At 38.3% G+C, this 20,630-nt stretch overlaps 1 protein-coding gene across 4 annotated transcripts in view; it reads left to right on the top strand.

Moving 5' to 3' along the window:
- RAPGEF6 (Rap guanine nucleotide exchange factor 6) overlaps positions 1-20,630 on the top strand; it is a 279,739-nt gene that overhangs the window by 24,256 nt on the left and 234,853 nt on the right. For all 4 annotated transcript variants that reach the window (XM_037802240.1, XM_037802242.1, XM_037802244.1 and 1 more), the window contains 2 exons: positions 6,064-6,134; positions 7,746-7,802. In XM_037802240.1, coding sequence (XP_037658168.1) covers positions 6,064-6,134; positions 7,746-7,802 — 128 coding nt within the window. Of the gene's footprint in view, positions 1-6,063; positions 6,135-7,745; positions 7,803-20,630 lie in introns of those variants that run through there.

Genomic DNA, 20,630 nt, shown 5'->3' with positions numbered 1-20,630 from the left:
CATTTGAACCAGCACACCTGTTTTCCTATCTGTCTGTAGCACTCCCTTTATAGCACTCCTTTAGTAATACTTTTAGAGGAGGACTCCTGTTTATGAATTCTCTCCGTGTCTGTTTATCTGTAAATATTTTATATTCTCCCTTGTTTTTGAAGGACAGTTTTGCTGGATATAGGATTCTTGGTCAGCAGCTTTTCTCTTTTATTATCTTGAATATATCCTACTACTGCTTTCTCACCTACGTGCTTTCTACTGAGAAATCCGCACTTAGTCCTTTCGTGCTTGCCTTGGGTGTGATGGATTGCTTTTCTCTTGTTGCTTTCAGAATTCTCTCTTTGTCTTTCACATTTGAAAATCTGATTAGTAAGTGTCTTGGAGGAGGTCTATTTGGATCATTTCTGTTTGGGATATGTTGTGCTTCTTGGCTATAGTGGGAGGGGTCACATCTGCTGATTCTGTGCCTTTCCCACACTGAGCCCCAGTGAGGGGGTGTAGAGATAACCAGTTGGTCTGGAATGGAAGATTCCTACCTGATATTTCTTCTCTTTCTTCACTTAGGCCTCTATGGGGTCCTTCTCCAGTCTATATCCTCCTACAGAATTTCAAACAATTCAGAATTGCCCTTTTTTTGGTTGAATCTCTGGAGAGGAGTTTTCAGTAGCTTTTTACATCACCATGTTGATGACGTCACCTCACTATTTGTTATTTGTAAGTCTTGTACCTTTTTTGTCCCTAGGTTCTTCTGTTAATGCCTACTTTCATACTTATTTAATTTTTCTGTAATGTACAATTTCACATCCATACTCATTTCTTTCTGTATTAAATATTTTGTGTTTTTTATTGGTGTGGTTACCATGGGGCTTAAATTGAACATCCTAAATCTCTAGTGATTACCTTTGATTTGATAAGAGTTTAATTTTTACAGCAGGCACATCTATCATTCCTATACTTTTCCGTCTCTCCAGCTTTGTTGTAGTTTTACAAATTATATGTTTGTATGTATGTCCAAAACTATAGATTTATCATTCCTTTTTATGCATTTGCATTTTTGTACCTGTAAGAAGTATAAATGGATTTAAATATCAATAAATACAGTGCAATTGTACTGGCATTCATAATTACCCATATTGTTACTTTGTTGGAGTTGTTTGTTTCTTTATGCTGCTTGGATCCACCACCTAGTTTCCTTTCCTTCTGAAGCGTTACTTGTCGGGGAGGTCTAGTGATGATGAACTCTGTCAGGTTTTGTTTGTCTGGGGATGTCTTTTACCTCCCTTTCTGGATACCCATTATGTAGTATTGGCATGCTTGATGGTATCGCACAGGTCTCTTAAGCTCTTTTCACTTTTTTTCATCTTTTGCCTTTCTGCTCCTAGACTGAACCATTTCATTTGACTTGTCTTTGAGTTCACTGATTCCTTTTACTGCCAGTGCCAATCTGCAGTTAAAAACACTCTAGGAAATTTTTCTTTTCAGCTTTTGTGGTCTTCAACTCCAGCATTTCCATTTGCTTTCTTTCTTTCTTTTTTTTTTTTTAAATTACTGTGTCTTTGTTGGAATTCTCATGTTCTTTCATAGGTTTCCTGATATCCTTTAGGTCTATCCTTTATGTCCTTGAGAATACTGAGGATGATTTTTTTGTCTTTATCTGATGTATCCAAAAGTGTGGTGGTGTTCTTTAACGTTTCTTGAATTTTTATCTTTTACTTTGGGTGGGTCATAATTTTCTGTTTATCTTACAAGATAAATGTACATATACACTTTAGTATTTTAATGTGTTAATAAGTTTGGCATTTCGTCCCTGAGCTGTCTGTTCCTGAAGTTTGTATCCAGCTCGTGATAAGACAGATTTCCCTGATTGCAAACAGTTAACAAAAACAAACAAACCAAATAAAATACTGCTTTTACAGCCTTTGCAAATATGATCCTTGTTGGCCTCTGCTCTTTCAGAGTTGAACCCTCCTATCAAGAAGATCAGCCTGAAGTGAAAGTGAAGTGCAAGGTCCTTGCTGTCTTTTTTTTCATCTCTGTCTTTTCCTGCGCTTGTGCTACCTGTGGCCTTTTGAATTCTGCTTTTTACAGCAATTTAAATGCTCTCTCTCCTTTGACTTTGAAATCAGCGCTCACCCTTTTCTGGGAGCCTTGTTTTAGGTCTTAAGGCTGGCAATTCCTTGCTCAAGGCGGCTTTGACTTTATTTTTTCATATACTGATTTAGCTGTCTTCAGTTGCCTGCAGGAAAATTTCTGGAAGAGTGAGCCAGAGAATAGTTTCCTAGTTCAGTCTTTCAGGCTGCTACCCTGTTTGTTGGCATGGACACTCAGGAACCTCAATGTGTGTGTAGGCATTACTTTGCTCCCTTCAGAACAGGTTCAGGGACCCACAGTAGGAGTGCAGGCCAGCCCCACCCCTCACCCTGGAGTGAGGGGCAGGGATTAGTAAGGGGTCTAGGAGCATCTCCTATGTTCTTAAAGCTGTGTTTTCTTGATTCAGCACTTGTCCATTTATTACAACCCTTTAACTGTTTTCCGAAGTTGAGGAAAATGGCTCTGCCAGTTTCATGATAGTTGTTCAGAGATTCTATGGGAGATGCCACACTGGACTTTCTTATGCCTCCATCTTGGTCAACCAGAAGTCTAAAATAAGTTTTTAAATGTCCTTTTTTAATAATTGTATTATCTGTTTCACTAATATGTCAGCTTAATTGGTTTTTCTACTCATTAGTGGTCAGATTTTCTTGTTTCTTTTAATGCCTTTCATAATTTATGATTGGATATCTGAGACTGTGAGTTTTACTTTTTGTACTGGATATTTTTGCATTTCTATAAATATTCTTCAGCTTTGCTCTGGGACACAGATAAATAACTTGGAAACAGTTTGATCATTTTTTGTCTTGCTTCTAAGCTATGTTATCTGATACCAGAGTAACATTTTTGTCTACTGTTAATTTTGTCCCAATACTCTGTCTCGAACCTTCTGAGTATTCTACTCAGTGCGTTGTGAATTATGAGGATTTCCCCTCTGTCATGTGAACAGGACCTTTATTGTCCCCTGTGTGAGCTTTAGATATTGTTCCCCCTAATCCACAGTGTTCAACCTTGGCACTGTTGACATTTGGGGCTAGGTAATTCTTTGTTTAGGTGACCTTTTCTGTCCATTTTAGGATGTTTAGTAACATCCTTCTATCCACTAGATGCCAGTAGTACACCCCTAAATTGTAAGAATCATAAAACATGCCCAGCCATTGCAAAATACATCTGTGTGCAAAATCACTCTTGGTTAGGTACTGTTGCTCTAATCCTTTCATGTGGTCCTTTCCCTGACCTTGGATATTTTCTTCGCATGCAGTGAGGATCAGTACTCAGCTGACAACTTGATGGATCCTTTTTAAGTTGCAGCATCATGCTTTCTCTCTGTCTCTCTCTCCTCTCCTGCCCTGCAGACTCTAGTGCCTTCACTCCCTGACTTCTAGTTCCATCTCAACTCAGATCACCAGGCAGTGAGGTAGGCTAATCGTATTTCTTACCTTCTTTGTTTTCCCTCTCTCAGGATCACTGTCATTTGTTTCCTAATGTCTTGAAAATGGGGTTTTATGTATTTGTTGTGATTTTTAGTTGTTTCAGGTAGGAGGGTAAGGGTAAGTTCAGTATCTCTTATTCCATCTTGACCTAAAACTGAAGTCCCAGTAGTTTCTTTTACTTTGGAAGGGATATCCTGGCACACCCTTAACCACTGAACTCCTAAAAACTTCATTGAAATGATGGTCTTTGAATCTGTTCACTGTTTATCTCCTGTGTTCTAGAGAACATGTGTATTATCAAGGACTCTGATACCGACTACCTCTTGTTCATTCTGTTGCTCATTCTGGCCAATCAGCAAGATGTCATCTAAATAATGTATCAGGAAGTCTAGATTATGCTATATTATGACAGAGAGTGGGGGAGTTAGAATAGCCCTAAGGCAAAACTGTAGGTTAATATTGTTCCATGCGAATGCAGACTTTTGGATGCTTCTAATTGGAATGGAAAATAATGCATTTGCCAAACTAGAACTTGAGGCTTAATTAATCTGCTCTGGCAATAGTATTTGTGATTGGGACTGCACCTTGAACTGGGGTAGAATTTGATTAAGTCTGTGGTAGTCTTTGGTCATTTTTAGGATTCATCTGTTTTCTGCAGGGCCCTCACGAATTAAATGGAAAGATGATAGAGACCATCACCCCTGTATCCTTTATGTATTTTACTGGTGACACGAGTCTTCTTATTCTTTGCCCTTGTAAATGCAATACTGTTGTTTGTTGGTTTGTTTGTTTGTTTTTACTGTCTTGTTCTGGGGGATAGAGCAGTTTCAGAGCTTTCCACTTGGTTTCCCACTATGGCATCTCTTGTCATATATGCCCTTACCTATTGTGGAGGTTATACTGCCACTTACGCAGATTCCAATTATATACTTGGGAAGCAGGGAATGACCTCTAGGTGAGTCTGCAGGCCACGTGGGCCCACTATGGGCAGGACTTTTGCCAGGAATCTGTTACATCCATTCAGTAGGTTTTGACTGGGTGGTTGTTTCTTTTGCCACACAAGGCCTTGGCTGGGATCATTCTCTTGGATTCATTCAGTTGTCTGAGAAAGTTTCACTGACACTTCTGGTGCCTTGGTGCTGTTCCATGTGGTGTTTCTGTCCTCATGCCATTAGCATAGGCTTCCTCAACCCCATGGATGTTGTCAGGGTACTTGGGTCTCAGAAGTTACAGTTCCTTCTGCCACATTCTTTTGGTCAGAACAAATCACAAGGTTAACCCAGATCTGAGGGGAGGGCACATAGACTCCAGTTCTTCATAGGAGAGTAGCTAGCAAAGTCCCATTGTAAAAGAGCATATAGGATGAGAGAGATCATTGTGGCCATCTTTGGAAATCCCTACCCCATCTGCTTTTCTGTCTTCTATGGTTTTGTAGACCTCTCTCATTTGCTGTGTTTTCTATTCATTCTTTTTTTGTACTTAAAATCTTTTTTTGCTCTAATTTTATTAAAGAGTTAGCAGAGATATAGGTGTAGTTGTTCAGTCCATGGTTAATTGGCAGTCATGATTTTTGGAATCAATGTTTATTCCCTTGTTTCTTAGTGGCTCCATTTATCTTATGGAAAGCATTTTGCTTTTGGTTTTTTTGTTTTTTTGGTGTTTTGTTTTGTTTTGTTTTGTTTTGCTTTGCTACTGTCATCTGACAATTCTCTTGGCTAGTAGCATATCAAGGGGGATGCTAGGTAGAGTGGTCTGTCCTGGGTGTAAGCAATAAGGAAGTACATTTTTATATAGAGAATTCTAGGCTTCCTGCTTTTCAATATTACCATGCACCAGCAATTTTAAGTAACATGAATGATAAAATACTGCTCTCTGTCAGGGTACATTGCTTTGGGTGGAATATGCTCCCACATTCTCCTTTTGCCATGCTACTGCTCATAGCTGAGGTTATATTATACCATCCTGGGTTATTTTATACCTAATTAGCTATCTGGGTGAGGGTCAGACCTATAATAGGATATTCCCATCCAAGGTCTTTTTCATTTACTGGTGGATCATATCAACTGGATATCTTTAAAGAGTCATGTTTTAAGAATATTAACAGACTGTGTCATCTCAAGAGGAAGTCAGTTAAGATGCTTAAAGATATGAAACCTGCAAATATTGTGACTGTGTAATATGGAGAACAAAACAAAATGAAAGTGAAAACACAGTTTATAATTGTTTTCAAATATTTGGGGGATACTGAAGAGGAAAAGGTTAGATCTGTTTAGAAATGAAAAAGGAAAAAGACTTGCATATGAAACAATGAGATTTTGGTTTCTAGCATTGTTTGACTGGAGACCGTCAGCCATGTTGAAGGGTGGACATTCCTCTATGAGTCAAGGGAGCTCTTCTCTACCTCTTGATCAGAGATTTCATGACTTCACATAGTTACAGCTCTGTCATAAAAGATTGTGTTTTTTGAAATCAGAACTGTGGAATGTTGTTATATTTTTAAATGTATGTTGGAAAAATGATCTGAAAGCTTTTCTGTTCTGTTCCACAGGACTTAAATACTATTTATTCTTACCTTCATGGAATGGAAATATTATCAAATCTCAGGGAACATCAGCTTAGGTAAGTGAAGTGCTATGTTGAAGAGCATGTGCTCTGGAGTTACTTATTCATACATTCACTACGTATTTGTTGAGCGCCTGCTGTATTTCTCTTGCTGGTTTTGGAGCTTGTAATACATGATAGATTAGATCCCTAGTTTCCTGTAGTTAATATTCTGGTTGAGAACCTTGGGGTTGGGGGAAAACACTTGCAATAAATACTGTTTGTAATATCCGGTAATGATAAGTACTATGAATACAGTAAAGGATGTTGTGAAATAAACTGTCTGGGTAGCTGGTTGAGTTTGGATGGTCAGTGAAATCCTCTCAGAGGAAGTAACTTTTGAGCAGATACCTGAATAAAAGGAAGAACCCAGCTAAGCAAAGAAAGAGGGCTTTGGAGGCTGAGCGTAGTGAGAAGAGAGAGCATTGTGGAAGGTGAATTCAGATTATTACTTGCAGGGGCCACATCACTTAGGGACTTCTATAACATAGGCAAAGGAATTTGTATTTCTTACCCCAGTTTTTCTTACCCATGGGACCTTGATCAGATCTTAACATCTAAGCTTCAGTTTTGTCTTCCAAAAATAGGGATAATATAGTATCTTCTTTACAATGTTTTAAGGATTAAATGAGATTAACTATCTAAAGCAAAGCGCGGGACTTACCATATAAATGCTTAGTATGGGCTGGCAAATTTTAGGTGCACATGAAACAAAACTCGTTTTCTTTTTATAGTTTATATTGATATTTATTATGTCAGATGTTTAAGATGGGCATGCTATGTTGTATTACAGTGTTGTGTTGAAGTAGAAGGAGTAGGAACATTGATTAAGCACAGGTTGCTGTGGAGAAGGTCCATAAACTTTCTGAGCCTCATTTTGCTGTAAAATGTGTTATCTGCCCTGCTTACCTTGTATCATTATGGCTATATTTGAAACAATACTTTTGAATTGTTTGAAGCACAAAGAGTTGTAACTTTGTGTTAAATTTTAATTAAAACATGTTTTCCTTCTATAACCAGCTTATCCATCATGTTTCATATTTACTTGCTGTTTCTGGTTATGGACTAGATTATTAAATAATAATTGTTAATTATTATTTTCTGTTTCTTCTGTATAATATAATTTAGATGTTAATATTTATCAAACAAGTATAGAAAGAAGAAAACTGAAAACTAGAGCATTTAGTAATACTAATTTAAATATGTAAAAGAAGTTTTGTTTTCACTATAAGTATGTTTTAAATGCAAGCGAATTCGTGTATTTATTGAAAAGACTTTCTCTGTGTGTGTGTGTGTGTGTGTGTGTGTGTTCACTTAACTCTGCCAAGAACTGTTCTTTGGACTGAGGATTCAGTAGTGAACAAGACAAATGTTTTATTTTATCTTTGCATAATAAAAGCTTCAGTTACTGTGAATTGACAGGTTTTATAATATACATAAGAGTTTTGTAATTGTTGCCACTTAATATTGCTTACTTGCTGTTTTGAAATTCTTACTACATTTTTTTGTCTGTTTCTAAATTCTTGTAGTTTGGTGAAAATTTAGACAACTTTGAGGTAATTTTACAGAATTGCTGAAACAAAATTATAAAATCTTCAAAATTTTCTGCTTTTTGTTTTAATATGTTAGACTAATGTCTGCAAGAGCACGCTATGAAAGATACAGTGGCAATCAGATTCTTTTTTGGTAAGTATTTCCACAATTAGCTTAAATCTGTGATTTAATGTTTAAACTTTGACTTTTAGCCTGATACTCATACACTGGAGCAATTTCTGTAGAACAGTTTGAAATACATTTATAAACCATGAAGTATGACATACATAGAGTATACAGATGCACACATCTTAAGTATACAGTTTGATGAATTTTGATAAAAATATACACCTATTTACAACCCCAGTGAAAATGTAGAACATACCAGCTCTCTAGAAGCCTCTAGTCAACTCTCTTCTAGAAAGGTAATCACACAATTCTCACTTTTATCATGATAGGCTGATTTTGCCTCTTTTTGAATTTCATATAGATGGAATCTTTTGTTTACTTAGCAAATGTCTAAAATTCTTCTATGTTTTTGCATTGGCTCTTTTTCACTGCTATGCAGTATATGATTATATGAAAAGAACACAATTCATTTATCCATTCCACTCTAAATGAATATTTGGATTGTTTTCCATTTTTTGTTCTCATAAATAATGAAGTTTCTGTGAATATTTTTTCATGTTTCTTATGCTCTTACTCATTCCTGTTGGGCATGCAGTTAGGAATCGAATTATTAGAAGTGCTCATGTTGAAATTTCAGAGATACTAATAGTTGTCTAAAATAGTAGTACCAGTTTCAATAACAACCATCAGTATGATAATTTCCAATTGCTCCACATCTTTGACAATCCTTGATAGTGTCTGTTTGTTTTGAATTTTAGTCATTCTTTGTGTATTTCATTGTGCTGTCTCACTGTGATTTTTGCATTTTCCTATTTACTTATGATGCTGAACAATATTCTTGCTTTTTTCTTTTCTTCTTTTTACTTTGTTTTCTTGACGATTTGGGTAGATTTTTATGAAATCCCTATTCAGGTACTATTTTTTTATTGGGTTGTCTGTCTTGTTTCGTTTGATTTCTAGAAATTCTTTTTGATTTCTGTCCTTTGTTTGATATATGAATTGCAAATATCTTCTACTGTGTGGGTTGGTTTTTCACTATTAATAGCATCTTCAGTCCTCTTCTCTGACACAAAGGAAGGGAAATTCCTAATTCTCTCAAATTTTTCCTTGGTTAGTGCTTTCTGTGTCCTGTTTTAAAAATCTTTACCTTTCTCAACAATACGAAGATACTCTGTGTTTTTCTTCTAAACGTTTTGATGCTTTCATTTTCAAATTGAGATCTGTAATACTGTTCAATTGCTTTTTTTCCATTTTTTTTTAATTGTGAACTTTAACATGTAAACATAACAGTGATAACTTTCAATGTACAGTTTCACAAGTAGTTAGAGAGCAAATCTCAAAGAACGTCATGGGTCTCAGTTCTGCAACTTGAGCCATTTCCATTATTGTAAAATATAACATACATACATGAAGATGTCATCTCTCGATGTACAGCTCAACAAGCAGTCATATAGGTAATTTCAAAAATTATTGTGGGTTACAGTTGAACGGTTTCAGTTTTTCCTTATTGTGCAATACAAGATTATACAGAAAGGTGAAAAGCTTCAAGGCACAATTCAGTGAGCAGCTCTAGAGGAAATCCCAAAGGATACTATAGGCTGTAGTTTCACCATATCTTTTACCTCCTTCCAGCCATGCCCACACTGCAGCATCCAAAAGTATATATATAATTATATAAAGTTTTAGTATTCATAGACCTTTGTTAAATCTTATCTTGTTTGTTGCTACTCCTTCCTTTCACTTAATCTCTTTCTCCATCTTCAGGGATGTCTAGGCAGTGAGCACCGTAACTTGTTCATATTAAAAGGGAGTGTCGATAGTACAGGGAAGGGGGCCGCATCTGATAGTTGATTTTAAAGAGGTTGTTGCCTCTGGGTTTTAGAACTTGTCTGTTCCTAACTCACTCTGGTGGATTTAAGTTTCTGAGAGATAAAACTTAGTGAGTGGTGGTAGCTGGTGGTGGATACCTGAAACTATTAAACTACAACCCAGAACCCATGAATCTCGAAGACAGTTGTATAAAAATGTAGCTTATGAGGGGTGACAGTGGGATTGGGAATGCCATAAGGACCAAACTCCACTTTGTCTAGTTTATGGATCGATGTGTAGAAAAGTAGGGGAAGCAAACAAACAGACAAAGGTACCCAGTGTTCTTTTTTACTTCAATTGCTCTTTTTCACTCTAATTATTATTCTTGTTATTTTTGTGTGTGTGCTAATGAAGGTGTCAGGGATTGATTTAGGTGATGAATGTACAACTATGTAATGGTACTGTAAACAATCGAAAGTACAATTTGTTTTGTATGACTGCGTGGTATGTGAATATATCTCAATAAAATGATGATTAAAAAAAAAAAAAAAAAAAAAAAAAAACTTAGTGAGTGGAAAACTAAGATGGCGGCTAGGAGAGACAGGGCAAAAAAACACCTCCGTGAAAAACACTAGATAAAAATCAGAAAGTGATCCAGAATACCGGTTACAGTGATGCGCCAGCTGGACAAGGTCTCCTAGTTCCACAGGGGCCGTATACTTGGTGAAACTGGGAGTCTGCATTCTGAAATGAGTGAGTAAGCTGGCTGGAAGACCCGCAGCTGCGCGGCGGTCTGGGGAAGCCAGGGTTTGGCGTTTGGGGACCAACGGGCTCTTTTTAAAAAAAGGGGGGGGGACCCAGGAGCGGCTGCAGCTGTGATAGTGGGAACCACACAGCAAAACACAGCAAGAGGGGGCTGGGCTGGCCTCTCGGTGTCTGGCCTGGGAGATAGCCCACTGCAGATACCCTTGGGGCCGGGGGAATGGAGGGGAGAGCTGGAAGCAGAAAGGAACCCTGCAGCTAGCAGCTGGCTCCCCGGAGGGCTGGATAAACTCCTGCCCGGGGCTGTGCCCACAGCCTAGAGCCCCTTCCCTGACCTGGAAGGAGAAACTGTGCGAGGCGGGGGGTGTGGAGATGCCCCATTTGGCCATCTTTGCATCAGGCTGAAAGCGCCCCGGCAGGGCCCGTTGGCCCGGGGCTTCCCTTGAGGGACGGCGCACGCTGGTGATGTAGCACGGCATTCCCTCGGCAGAGGTCCTGGAGGATCGCGACGGTGCCGGGGGGAGCCACTCGGAGAACCCAGGGACACTACGCCAAGTCCGGTCGTTTGTGGGATAGTGAGAGAGAGGGTCTGGGGCTGAAATGAAATGAAGGCTTAGACTCTTGCGGCAGCCTTGAATCTCCGGGAACCTTGGGGATTTGAATATTAAAGCTGTCCTTCCTCCCTGGCCACCCGTACACATGCCCCACATTCAGGGCGGACGGCTCCAGCAACACACCCAAACTGAGTTCTCCAACTGAACCCCACGAGAATCATTTCCCCACACGCCACGGGGACAAGGTGGAGAAGTGAATTGAGGGGTATAGGTGACTCACAGGTGCCATCTGCTGGTTAGTTAGAGGAAGTGTACGCCACCAAACTGTGTTTCTGAAAAATTAGATAGGTATTTTTTTTTACAACTTGAAAGAACCCTATCAAGCAAAGCAAATGCCAAGAGGCCAAAAACAACAGAAAATCTTAATGCATATGATAAAACCAGATGATACGGAGAATCCAACTCCAAACACATAAATCAAGATATCGGAAGAGACACAGTACCTTGCACAATTAATCAAAGAACTACAATTGAGGAACGAAAACATGGCAAAGGATTTAAAGGACATCAAGAAGACCATGGCCCAGGATATAAGCGACATAAAGAAGACCCTAGAAGAGCATAAAGAAGACATTGCAAGAGTAAATAAAAAAATGGAAGATTTTATGGAAATAAAAGAAACTGTTGGCCAAATTAAAAAGACTCTGGATATTCACAATACAAGACTAGAGGAAGCTGAACAACGTCTCAGTGTCCTAGAAGTCCACAGAACATAAAATGAAAGATAAAAAGAAAGAATGGAGAAAAAAATTGAAAAAATCGCAATGGCTCTCAGGGATATGATAGATAAAATAAAACGTCCAAACTTAAGACTCATTGGTGTCCCAGAAGGGGAAGAGAAAGGTAAAGGTCTAGAAAGAGTATTCAAAGAAATTGTTGAGGAAAACTTCCCCATCCTTCTACACAATACAAATACACAAAGCATAAATGCCCAGCAAACTCCAAATAGAATAAATCCAAATAAACCCACTCCGAGACATATTCTGATCAGACTCTCAAATACTGAAGAGAAGGAGCAAGTTCTGAAAGCAGCAAAAGAAAAGCAATTCACCACATACAAAGGAAACAACATAAGACTAAGTTGTGACTACTCAGCGGCCACCATGGAGGCAAGAAGGCAGTGGCATGACATATTTAAAATTCTGAGAGAGAAAAATTTCCAACCAAGAATACTTTATCCAGCAAAACTCTCCTTCAAATTTGAAGGAGAGCTTAAATTTTTCACAGACAAACAAATGCTGAGAGAGTTTGCCAATAAAAGACCTGCCCTACTTCAGATACTAAAGGGAGCCCTACCAACAGAAACACAAAGAAAGGAGAAAGAGATATAGAGAATTTTAACAGACATATATAGTACCTTACATCCCAAATCACCAGGACACTCATTTTTCTCTAGTGATCACGGATCTTTCTCCAGAATGGACTATAAGCTGGGACATAAAACAAGCCTCAAGAAATTAAAAAAAAAAACAAAATTGAATATACTCAAAGCACATTCTCCAACCACAATGGAATACAAATAGAAGTCAATAATTTTTGAACTGTAACTACACTATTTACTTCCTACATGATATAAAATACACAAACTCTAATGACGAATCAGTGGTTTTGAACTCAATGTAAAATATGTAATTTTTGACAAGAACTATATAAAGGTGGGGGAATGGAGGAGTATAGGAACATAGTTTATGTGTCCTATTGGAGTGAAGGTGGTGTGAAAGAAAAACAAGATTGATATGGATTTAAGAGGTTCATTTTAAGCCCCACAGTAAACACCAAGAAATTATCAGAGAATATAACCATAGAGATGAAAAGTAGAGTTTGGGTTAAGAAAAATGGGGGAAGGGGCAATGGGGAATTAAGAAATGAGTGTAGGGTTGCAGTTTGAGGTGAAGGGAAATTTCTAGTAATGGATGGTGGGAAACAGCATTACAACATTCTAAATGTGATTAATCTCACTAATGGAAGGCTAGGGAGGGGGTGGAATGGGAAGATTTAGGCTGTATATATGTTTCCACAATTGAAAAAAAAAAAAAAAAGGCAGTCTAAATAGATGACAATTAAATGCCAAGGATGAACTTGGATGGGATTGGAAGATAGAGGACAGGTGGCTCAAAGGGACACAGTTGAGACATAAGGAAAAGGAAATACAGAGTGTAAGCTTCGTATCATTGTTGAATCTCTTGTACTTCTTAGCTGCGCTTAACGGGATTGCACAAAAGAATGTTCTTGTTCATGGGAAGTGTATACATGAATTATAGTGTATGTTCAAGGATGTGTGCAGCTAGCTCTCATGTTCAGAAGACAGAGCAATAGATGAAGAATGATAGGGAGGGAGGGAAGGAGAGGGAAAAAAATAGTGATGTGACAGCATGTTAAAGTTGGTGGATTGAGCTATCGGGGAAGGGTGGTCAGGGTATGATGGAATTCTGTGTATGGGGTTAGTATTGTTTTTGCAACTGTTCCTATAACTTTGAATTTATTTCAAAAAAAAACTTAGTGACTGCATCTTTTATAGAATATCAGGTAAGGACCTAGGTATTTGGGGACTACTTTTGGTAAAGGCATGGTATACTGTGGCCAACTGGGTTGTCTAGCTGGAGCTTGCATAAGAGAAACCTCCAGAATAATCTCTTGACTCTATTTGGGATCTCTCAGCTGCTGCAACCTCAGCTTGTTCTCCTTCTTTTTCCCCTCTTTTGGTCAAGTAGCTATTTTGAATCCCTCACTGCGAGCACCAGGCTCATTCCTGGGAATCATGTCCCACGTCGCCAGGAAGATTCATTCTCCTGGGAGTCATGCCCTCATGTGGGGGGAGGTTAATGAATTTATTTGCCGAGTTGGTCTTAGAGAAAGGCCACATCTGAGCAACAAAGAGGTTGGCTGGAGGCGCCTTTTAAGCATAATTATGGGAGGGCCCAGCCTCCTATTTATGACCCTAAATTTCATAAGAGCAAGTCTCAAGTCAAGCACATGATTTATTCAATAGTGGGTTCCTAACTTGACTTAATATATATAGTCTATCCCAAGATAAACTGTCAGTTTCTTACATTATCTTCACTTAGTTGTACAATCATTATCACTCTCAACTTTAAACAATTCTCATCACATAATACATCCCAGAGCTCTTAGCAGCTGCTAGTTATTCATCCCTAGTATTAGTGTAGAGTTGGTAAGATATTCCTATTAAATAGTGATTAATACGTAATGGGTAATTTTTCTGTACCACTCGGTTATTAACCCTCTGCAGCAGTGTCATACCTTATATCATGCTAACACTTATTTAGGTTTCTGGTGTTACTCTGTGGGTTACTTGTTTTTAAACAACCATTTATGAACATGTTCACCTTCAGTGCATCACTGTTACTTAAAATCCCATTAATGAACCATAGCCACTCCTGACCATTCCCATGCCATTAAGATCACCTTTGTTTTCACATCTGTACATATTAGATTATTGTCCCCCCTTCACTAGGTTCTGACTGTCTCTGGGTTCCCTATATTATGTATTGTAAGACACTTAATTTTACGTTTTTCACAGTTCACATTACTGGTAACACACCGTATCTCTCCTTTTGTGTCTGGCTTATTTCACTCAGCATTATGTCTTTAAGCTTCATCCAGTTGTCATATCTTTCACAACCTCTATCCTTCTTACTGCTTCATAGTATTCCATCATGTGTACAGACCACATTTTGTTTATCCACTCATCTGTTGAAGGACATTTGGATTGTTTCCATCTCTTGGCAGTTGTGAACTATGCTGCTTTGACATCGGTGTGCAAATATCTGTTGGTGTCACTGCTTTCAGGCCTTCGGGGTATATACCGAGAAGTGAAATTGCTAGATCGTAGAGTATCTTGATCTCTAGTTTTCTGAGGAACTGCCAAACTGTCCTCCAGAGTGGTTGTACTATTTTACTGTCCCACCAGCAATGAATAAGAGTCCCAGTTTCTCCACATCCTCTCCAGCACTCGTAGTTTCCTGTCTGTTTAATGACAGCCATTCTGATTGGTGTGAGATGATACCTCATTGTGGTCTTGATATGCGTCTCCCTAATAGCTAGTGAAGGTGAACATTTTTTTATGTATTTTTTAGCCATTTGTATTTCCTCTTCCAAAAAATACTTTTTCATATCTTTTGCCCATTTTATAATTTGGCTGTTTGTACTGTTGTCATTGAGTTGTAGGATTTCTTTATATAAGCAAGATATATAAAGAAATATATATATATATATAAGCAAGATAACAGTCTCTTATCAGATACATGGTTTCCAAATATTTTTTTCCCATCAGGTTGGCTGCCTCTTTACCTTTTGGACAAATTCCTTTGAAGTACAGAAGCTTTTAAGTTTGAGGAGTTCCCATTTATCTATTTTTCCTTTCATTGCTTGTGCTTTGGGTGTAAGGTCTGAGAAGCAACCTCTTAATACTAGGTCTTGAAGATGTTTCCCTACATTATCTTCTAGGAGTTTTATGGTACTGTTTCTTATATTGAGGTCTTTGATCCACTTTGAGTTAATTTCTGTATAGGGTATAAGGTAGGGGTCCTCTTTCATTCTTTTTGATATGGCTATCCAGTTCTCTCAGCCCCATTTGTTGAAGAAACTGTTCTGTCCCAGTTCAGTGGATTTGAGGGCCTTATCAAAAATCAGTCTACTGTAGATCTGGGGGTCTATTTCCAAATCCGTCCCACTTCATTTTTGTTTTTCAGAGTGTTTTTAGCAATTCAAGGCATCTTCCCTTTCCAAATAAATTTGACAACTAGGTTTTCCAAGTCTGCAAAGTAGGTTGCTGGAATTTTGATTTGTATTGCATTGAATCTGTAGATCAGTTTGGGTAGGATTGACATCACAATGACATTTAGCCTTCTTACCCATGAACAAGGAATATCTTTTCATTTCTTTAGGTTCCCTTCTACTTCTTTTAGTAAAGTTATGTAAGTTTCTGTATAGAGGTCTTTGGCATCCTTGATTAAGTTTATTCCTACATACTTGATTTTTTTAGTTGCTATTACAAATGGTATCATCTTGAGTGTCTCTTCGCTTAGTTCATTTCTAGCATATAGAAACATTACTGACTTTTATGCATCAATCTTGTATCCCACTACTTTGCTAAATTTGTTTATTAGCTCAAATAGCTGTATCATCGATTTCTTAGGGTTTTCCAGATATAAGATCATATCATCTGCAAATAATGACAGTTTTACTTCTTCCTTTCCAATTTGGATGCCTTTTATTTCTTTGTCTTCTCAGATTGCCCTGGCTAGCACTTCTAGCACAATGTTGAATAACAGTGGTGACCACGGGCATCCTTCTCTTGTTCCTGACCTTAGATGGAAGGCTTTCAATCTCTCGCCATTGAGTACTATGACGGCTGTGGGTTTTTCATATATGGTCTTTATCATATTGAGGAAGTTTCCTTCAATTCCTACCTTTTGAAGTGTTTTTATCAAAAGGGATGTTGGATTTTGTCAAATGCTTTTTTAGCATCTATTGAGATGATCATTTGATTTTTCTCTTTTGATTTGATAATGTGTTGTAATACATTGATTGATTTTCTTTTGAACCATCCTTTCATGCCTGGAATGAACCCCACTTGGTCATGGTGTATGATTTTTTTAATGTGTCTTTGGATTTGATATGCAAGTATTTTGTTGAGAATTTTTGCATCTATATTCTTTAGGGAGATTGGCCTGTAGTTTTCCTTTTTTGTGGCATCTTTGCCTGGTTTTGGTATTAGATTAATGTTAGGTTTGTAAAATGTATTAGGTAGTGTTCCATTTTCTTCAGTGTTTTGAAAGAGTTTAAGTAAAATTGGTGTCAGTTATTCTGGGGACTTTTGGTAGAATTCCCCTTTGAAGCCATATGGTCCTGGGCATTTATTTGTGGGAAGTTTTTTGATGACTGATTGGATTTCTTTGCTTGTGATTGGTTGGTTGAGGTCTTCTGTTTCTTCTCTGGTCAGTCTAGGTTGTTTATATGTTTCCAGGAAATTATCCATTTCCTCTACATTATCCGGTTTGTTGGCATACAGTTGTTCATAGTATCCTCTTATAATTTTTTAAATTTCTTCAGGATCTGCAATAATGTCACCTTTCTCATTCATTATTTTGTTTATATGGGTCTTCAATCTTTTGATTTTGTCAGTTTAGCTAGGGGCTTGTCAATCTTGTTGATCTTCTCAAAGAACCAACTCTTGGTGTTATTCTCTCTATTGTTTTTTTTTTGTTCTCTATGTCATTTATTTCTGCTTTAAGCCTTGTTATTTCTTTTCTTCTACTTGGTTTAGGATTAGTTTGCTGTTCATTTTCCAGCTTCTTCAGTTGCTCCATTAGTTCTGTGATTTTAGCACTTTCTTCCTTTTTGATGAATGCATTTAGTGCTATAAATTTCCCCCTCAGTACTGCTTTTGCTGCATCCCATAGGTTTTGATATGTTGTGTTCTCATTTTCATTCGTTTCTGTATTTTTAGCTATTTCTCCTGCAATTTCGTCTTTAACCCACTGATTGTTTGGGAGTGTGTTGTTTAACCTCCAGGTATTTGTGAATTTTCTAAGTCTCTGATGGTTATTGACTTCTGATAGCATTCCATTGTGGTCAGAGAATGTGCTTTGAATAATTTCAATTTTTTTAAAATTTATTGAGGCTTGTTTTGTCCCAACATATGGTCTATTCTGGAGAAAGTTCCGTGAGCACTAGAGAATAATGTGTATCCTGGTGATTTGGGATGTAATGTTCTATATGTGTCTGTTAAATCAAATTCGTTTATCAGATTGTTTAGGTTTTCAGTTTCCTTATTGGTCTTCTGTCTGGTTGATCTATCTATAGGAGAGAATGATGTGTTGAAGTCTCCCACAGTTATTGTGGAGCCATTACCACCCTATTTACTGCAATTTGCGCCCTAACACAAAACGACGTTAAAAAAATTGTTGCCTTTTCCACATCCAGTCAACTAGGCTTGATAATAGTAACAATCAGAATTAATCAGTTGCTTCCTTTCGTTTTGCCAGTGTTTGTCTCATGTATTGTGGGGCACCTTGTTTGGGAGCATGAACGTTTATGATTGTTATTTCTGCTTGTTGAATTGCCCCTTTTATTAATTTGTAGTGGCCTTCTTTGTCTCTCATAACATCCTTGCATTTAAAGTCTATTTTATCTGAGATTAATATTGCTACTCCTCTCTCCTTTAGCTACAGCTTGCATGAAATATTTTTTTCCATCCTTTCACTTTCAATTTGTTTGTGTCCCTGTGTCTAAGATGAGTCTCTTGTATGCAACATAATGATGGTTCATACTTTTTTATTCATTCTGCCCATCTATATCTTGTAGTAGGAGAGTTTAATCCATTTACATTCAATGTTATTACTGTGAAGGCATTTCTTGAATCAGCCATCCTATCCTTGGTTTATGTTTGTCAGATATACTTTTTCCCCTCTCTTTCTTATTGTCCTTTAATGAACCAATACTAAATCTCTTTAGTACTGAACCTTTCTCCACATCTCTCTCTCCTTTCTTTGTTTCTCTTTCGGTAGGGCTCTGTTCTAGTTTGCTAATGCTGCCAGAATGCAAAACACCAGAAATGAACTGGCTTTTATAAAGGGAGTTTGTTTGGTTACAAAGTTACAGTCTTAAGGCCATACTGGAGAAAGGCCATTGGCATCCGGAAAAACGCTGGTAGCTGGGAAGGCACGTGGCTGGTGTGTGCTTGCTTCCAGGTTGCATTTCAAGGTGGCTTTCTCCCAGGACGTTCCTCTCTAGGCTGCAGCTTCCCTTCAAAATGTCACTCTCAGTTGCTCTTGGGACGTGTGTCTTCTCTTAGCTTCTCCGGAGCAAGAGTCTGCTTTCAACAGCCGTCTTCAAAAGATCTCTCAGCTCCAGCTCCTGTCTCAGCTCCTGTGCATTCTTCAAAGTGTCTCTCTTGGCTGTAGCAAGCTTACTCCTTCTGTCTGATCTTATGTAGTGCTCCAGTAAACTCATTCAGGCCCATGTTGAATGCATGGGGCCACACCTCCATGGCAATTATCCTGTCGGAGTTATCACCCACAGTTGGATGGGGTGCATTTCTATGGAAACAACCTAATCCAAACGTTCCAACTTTATCCCCACTAATGTCTACCCCCACAAGATTGCATCAAAGAACATGGCTTTTTCTGGGGGTAATATATACAGATCGTTACAGGCTCACTTTAGTATCTCAAGTAGGGCAGGTCTCTTGTTAGCAATGTCTCTTAGCATTTGTTTGTCTTTAAAAAATTTAAGCTCTCCCTCAAATTTGAAGAATAGCTTTACTGGATAAAGAATTCTTGGTTGGCAGTTTTTCTCTCTCAGAATTTTAAATATGTCATGCCACTGCCTTCTCACTTCCATGGTGGCTGCTGAGTAGTTACTACTTAGTCTTATGTTGTTTCCTTTGTATGTGGTGAATTGCTTTACTTTTGCTGCTTTCAGAACTTGCTCCTTCTCTTCAGTATTTGAGAGTCTGATCAGAATATATCTCGGAGTGGGTTTATTTGGATTTATTCTATTTGGAGTTCGCTGGGCATTTATGCTTTGTGTATTTATGTTGTGTAGAAGGTTTGGGAAGTTTTCCCCAACGATTTCTTTGAATACTCTTTCTAGACCTTTACCCTTCTCTTCCCCTTCTGGGACACCAGTGAGTCTTATATTTGGACATTTTATTTTATCTATTGTATCCCTGAAAACCATTTTGACTTTCTCGATCTTTTTCCCCATTCTTTCTTTTGTTCTTTCATTTTCCGTTTTGTCATCCTCCAGGTCACTGATTCATTGTTTAGCTTCCTCTAGTCTTGTACTATGAGTATCTGGAATCTTTTTAATTTGGTCAACAGTTTCTTCTATTTCCATAAGATCATCTATTTTTTTTTTTATTTACTCTTGCAATTTCTTCTTTATGCTCTTCCAGGGTATTCTTCATGTCCTTTATATCCTGTGCCATGCTCTCTTTGCTTATGTTTAGTTCTCTGATTAATTGCTCCAGGTGCTGTGTATCCTCTGATCTTTTGATTTGGATGTTTGGGTTTGGGTTATCCGTATCGTCTGGTTTTTTCATATGCTTTAAAATTTTCGGTTGTTTTTGTCTTCTTGGCATTTGCTTAACTTGGTAGGGTTCTTTTAGGATATGCAGGTGAATTCAAAGACTTCTCTCTGATTTGTCAGATCTACAGCTTGGTGGTGTACACTTTCTCTAACTAGCAGGTGGCGTCCGCGAGCCACCGATTCCCCTCAAGCCAGTTCTCCCCAGCTTTTCTTTGTGGTGTGTGGGGGTCTGATTCTTGTGGGGGTCCAATTGGTGCACCAAGTGTGCGTGTGTAGTTAGTGCTGTCTACCCTGAATGTGTGGTGTTTGTCTGAGCGGTTAGGGAGGGAGGGTGGCTTTAATAATCAAACCTCCCAGGTGTTCCTGGAGATTTAAAGCTGTTGCAAGAGTCAACCTTGAGTTCATTCTCGCCACGGTTTGTCTCTGCTGCTCCACTACAAGTCCTTAGTATTGGCGTATGGTCCCTGGGAGTTCCGAATGGCTCCCTCTTCCAAGCTGTGCCCCCTCTAGGGCCTGTGCTGAGGGAAGGCTGTGCTATGTCACAAGTGCACGCCATCCCTCAAGGGAACTTCTGGGCCGCAGGGCCCTGTAGAGGTGTCCCCACCCTGCT

The sequence above is a fragment of the Choloepus didactylus genome, chromosome 13 (assembly GCF_015220235.1).
Source record: "Choloepus didactylus isolate mChoDid1 chromosome 13, mChoDid1.pri, whole genome shotgun sequence".
Taxonomy (NCBI): Eukaryota; Metazoa; Chordata; class Mammalia; order Pilosa; family Megalonychidae; genus Choloepus; species Choloepus didactylus.
This window is presented reverse-complemented; position numbering and strand designations above follow the sequence as displayed.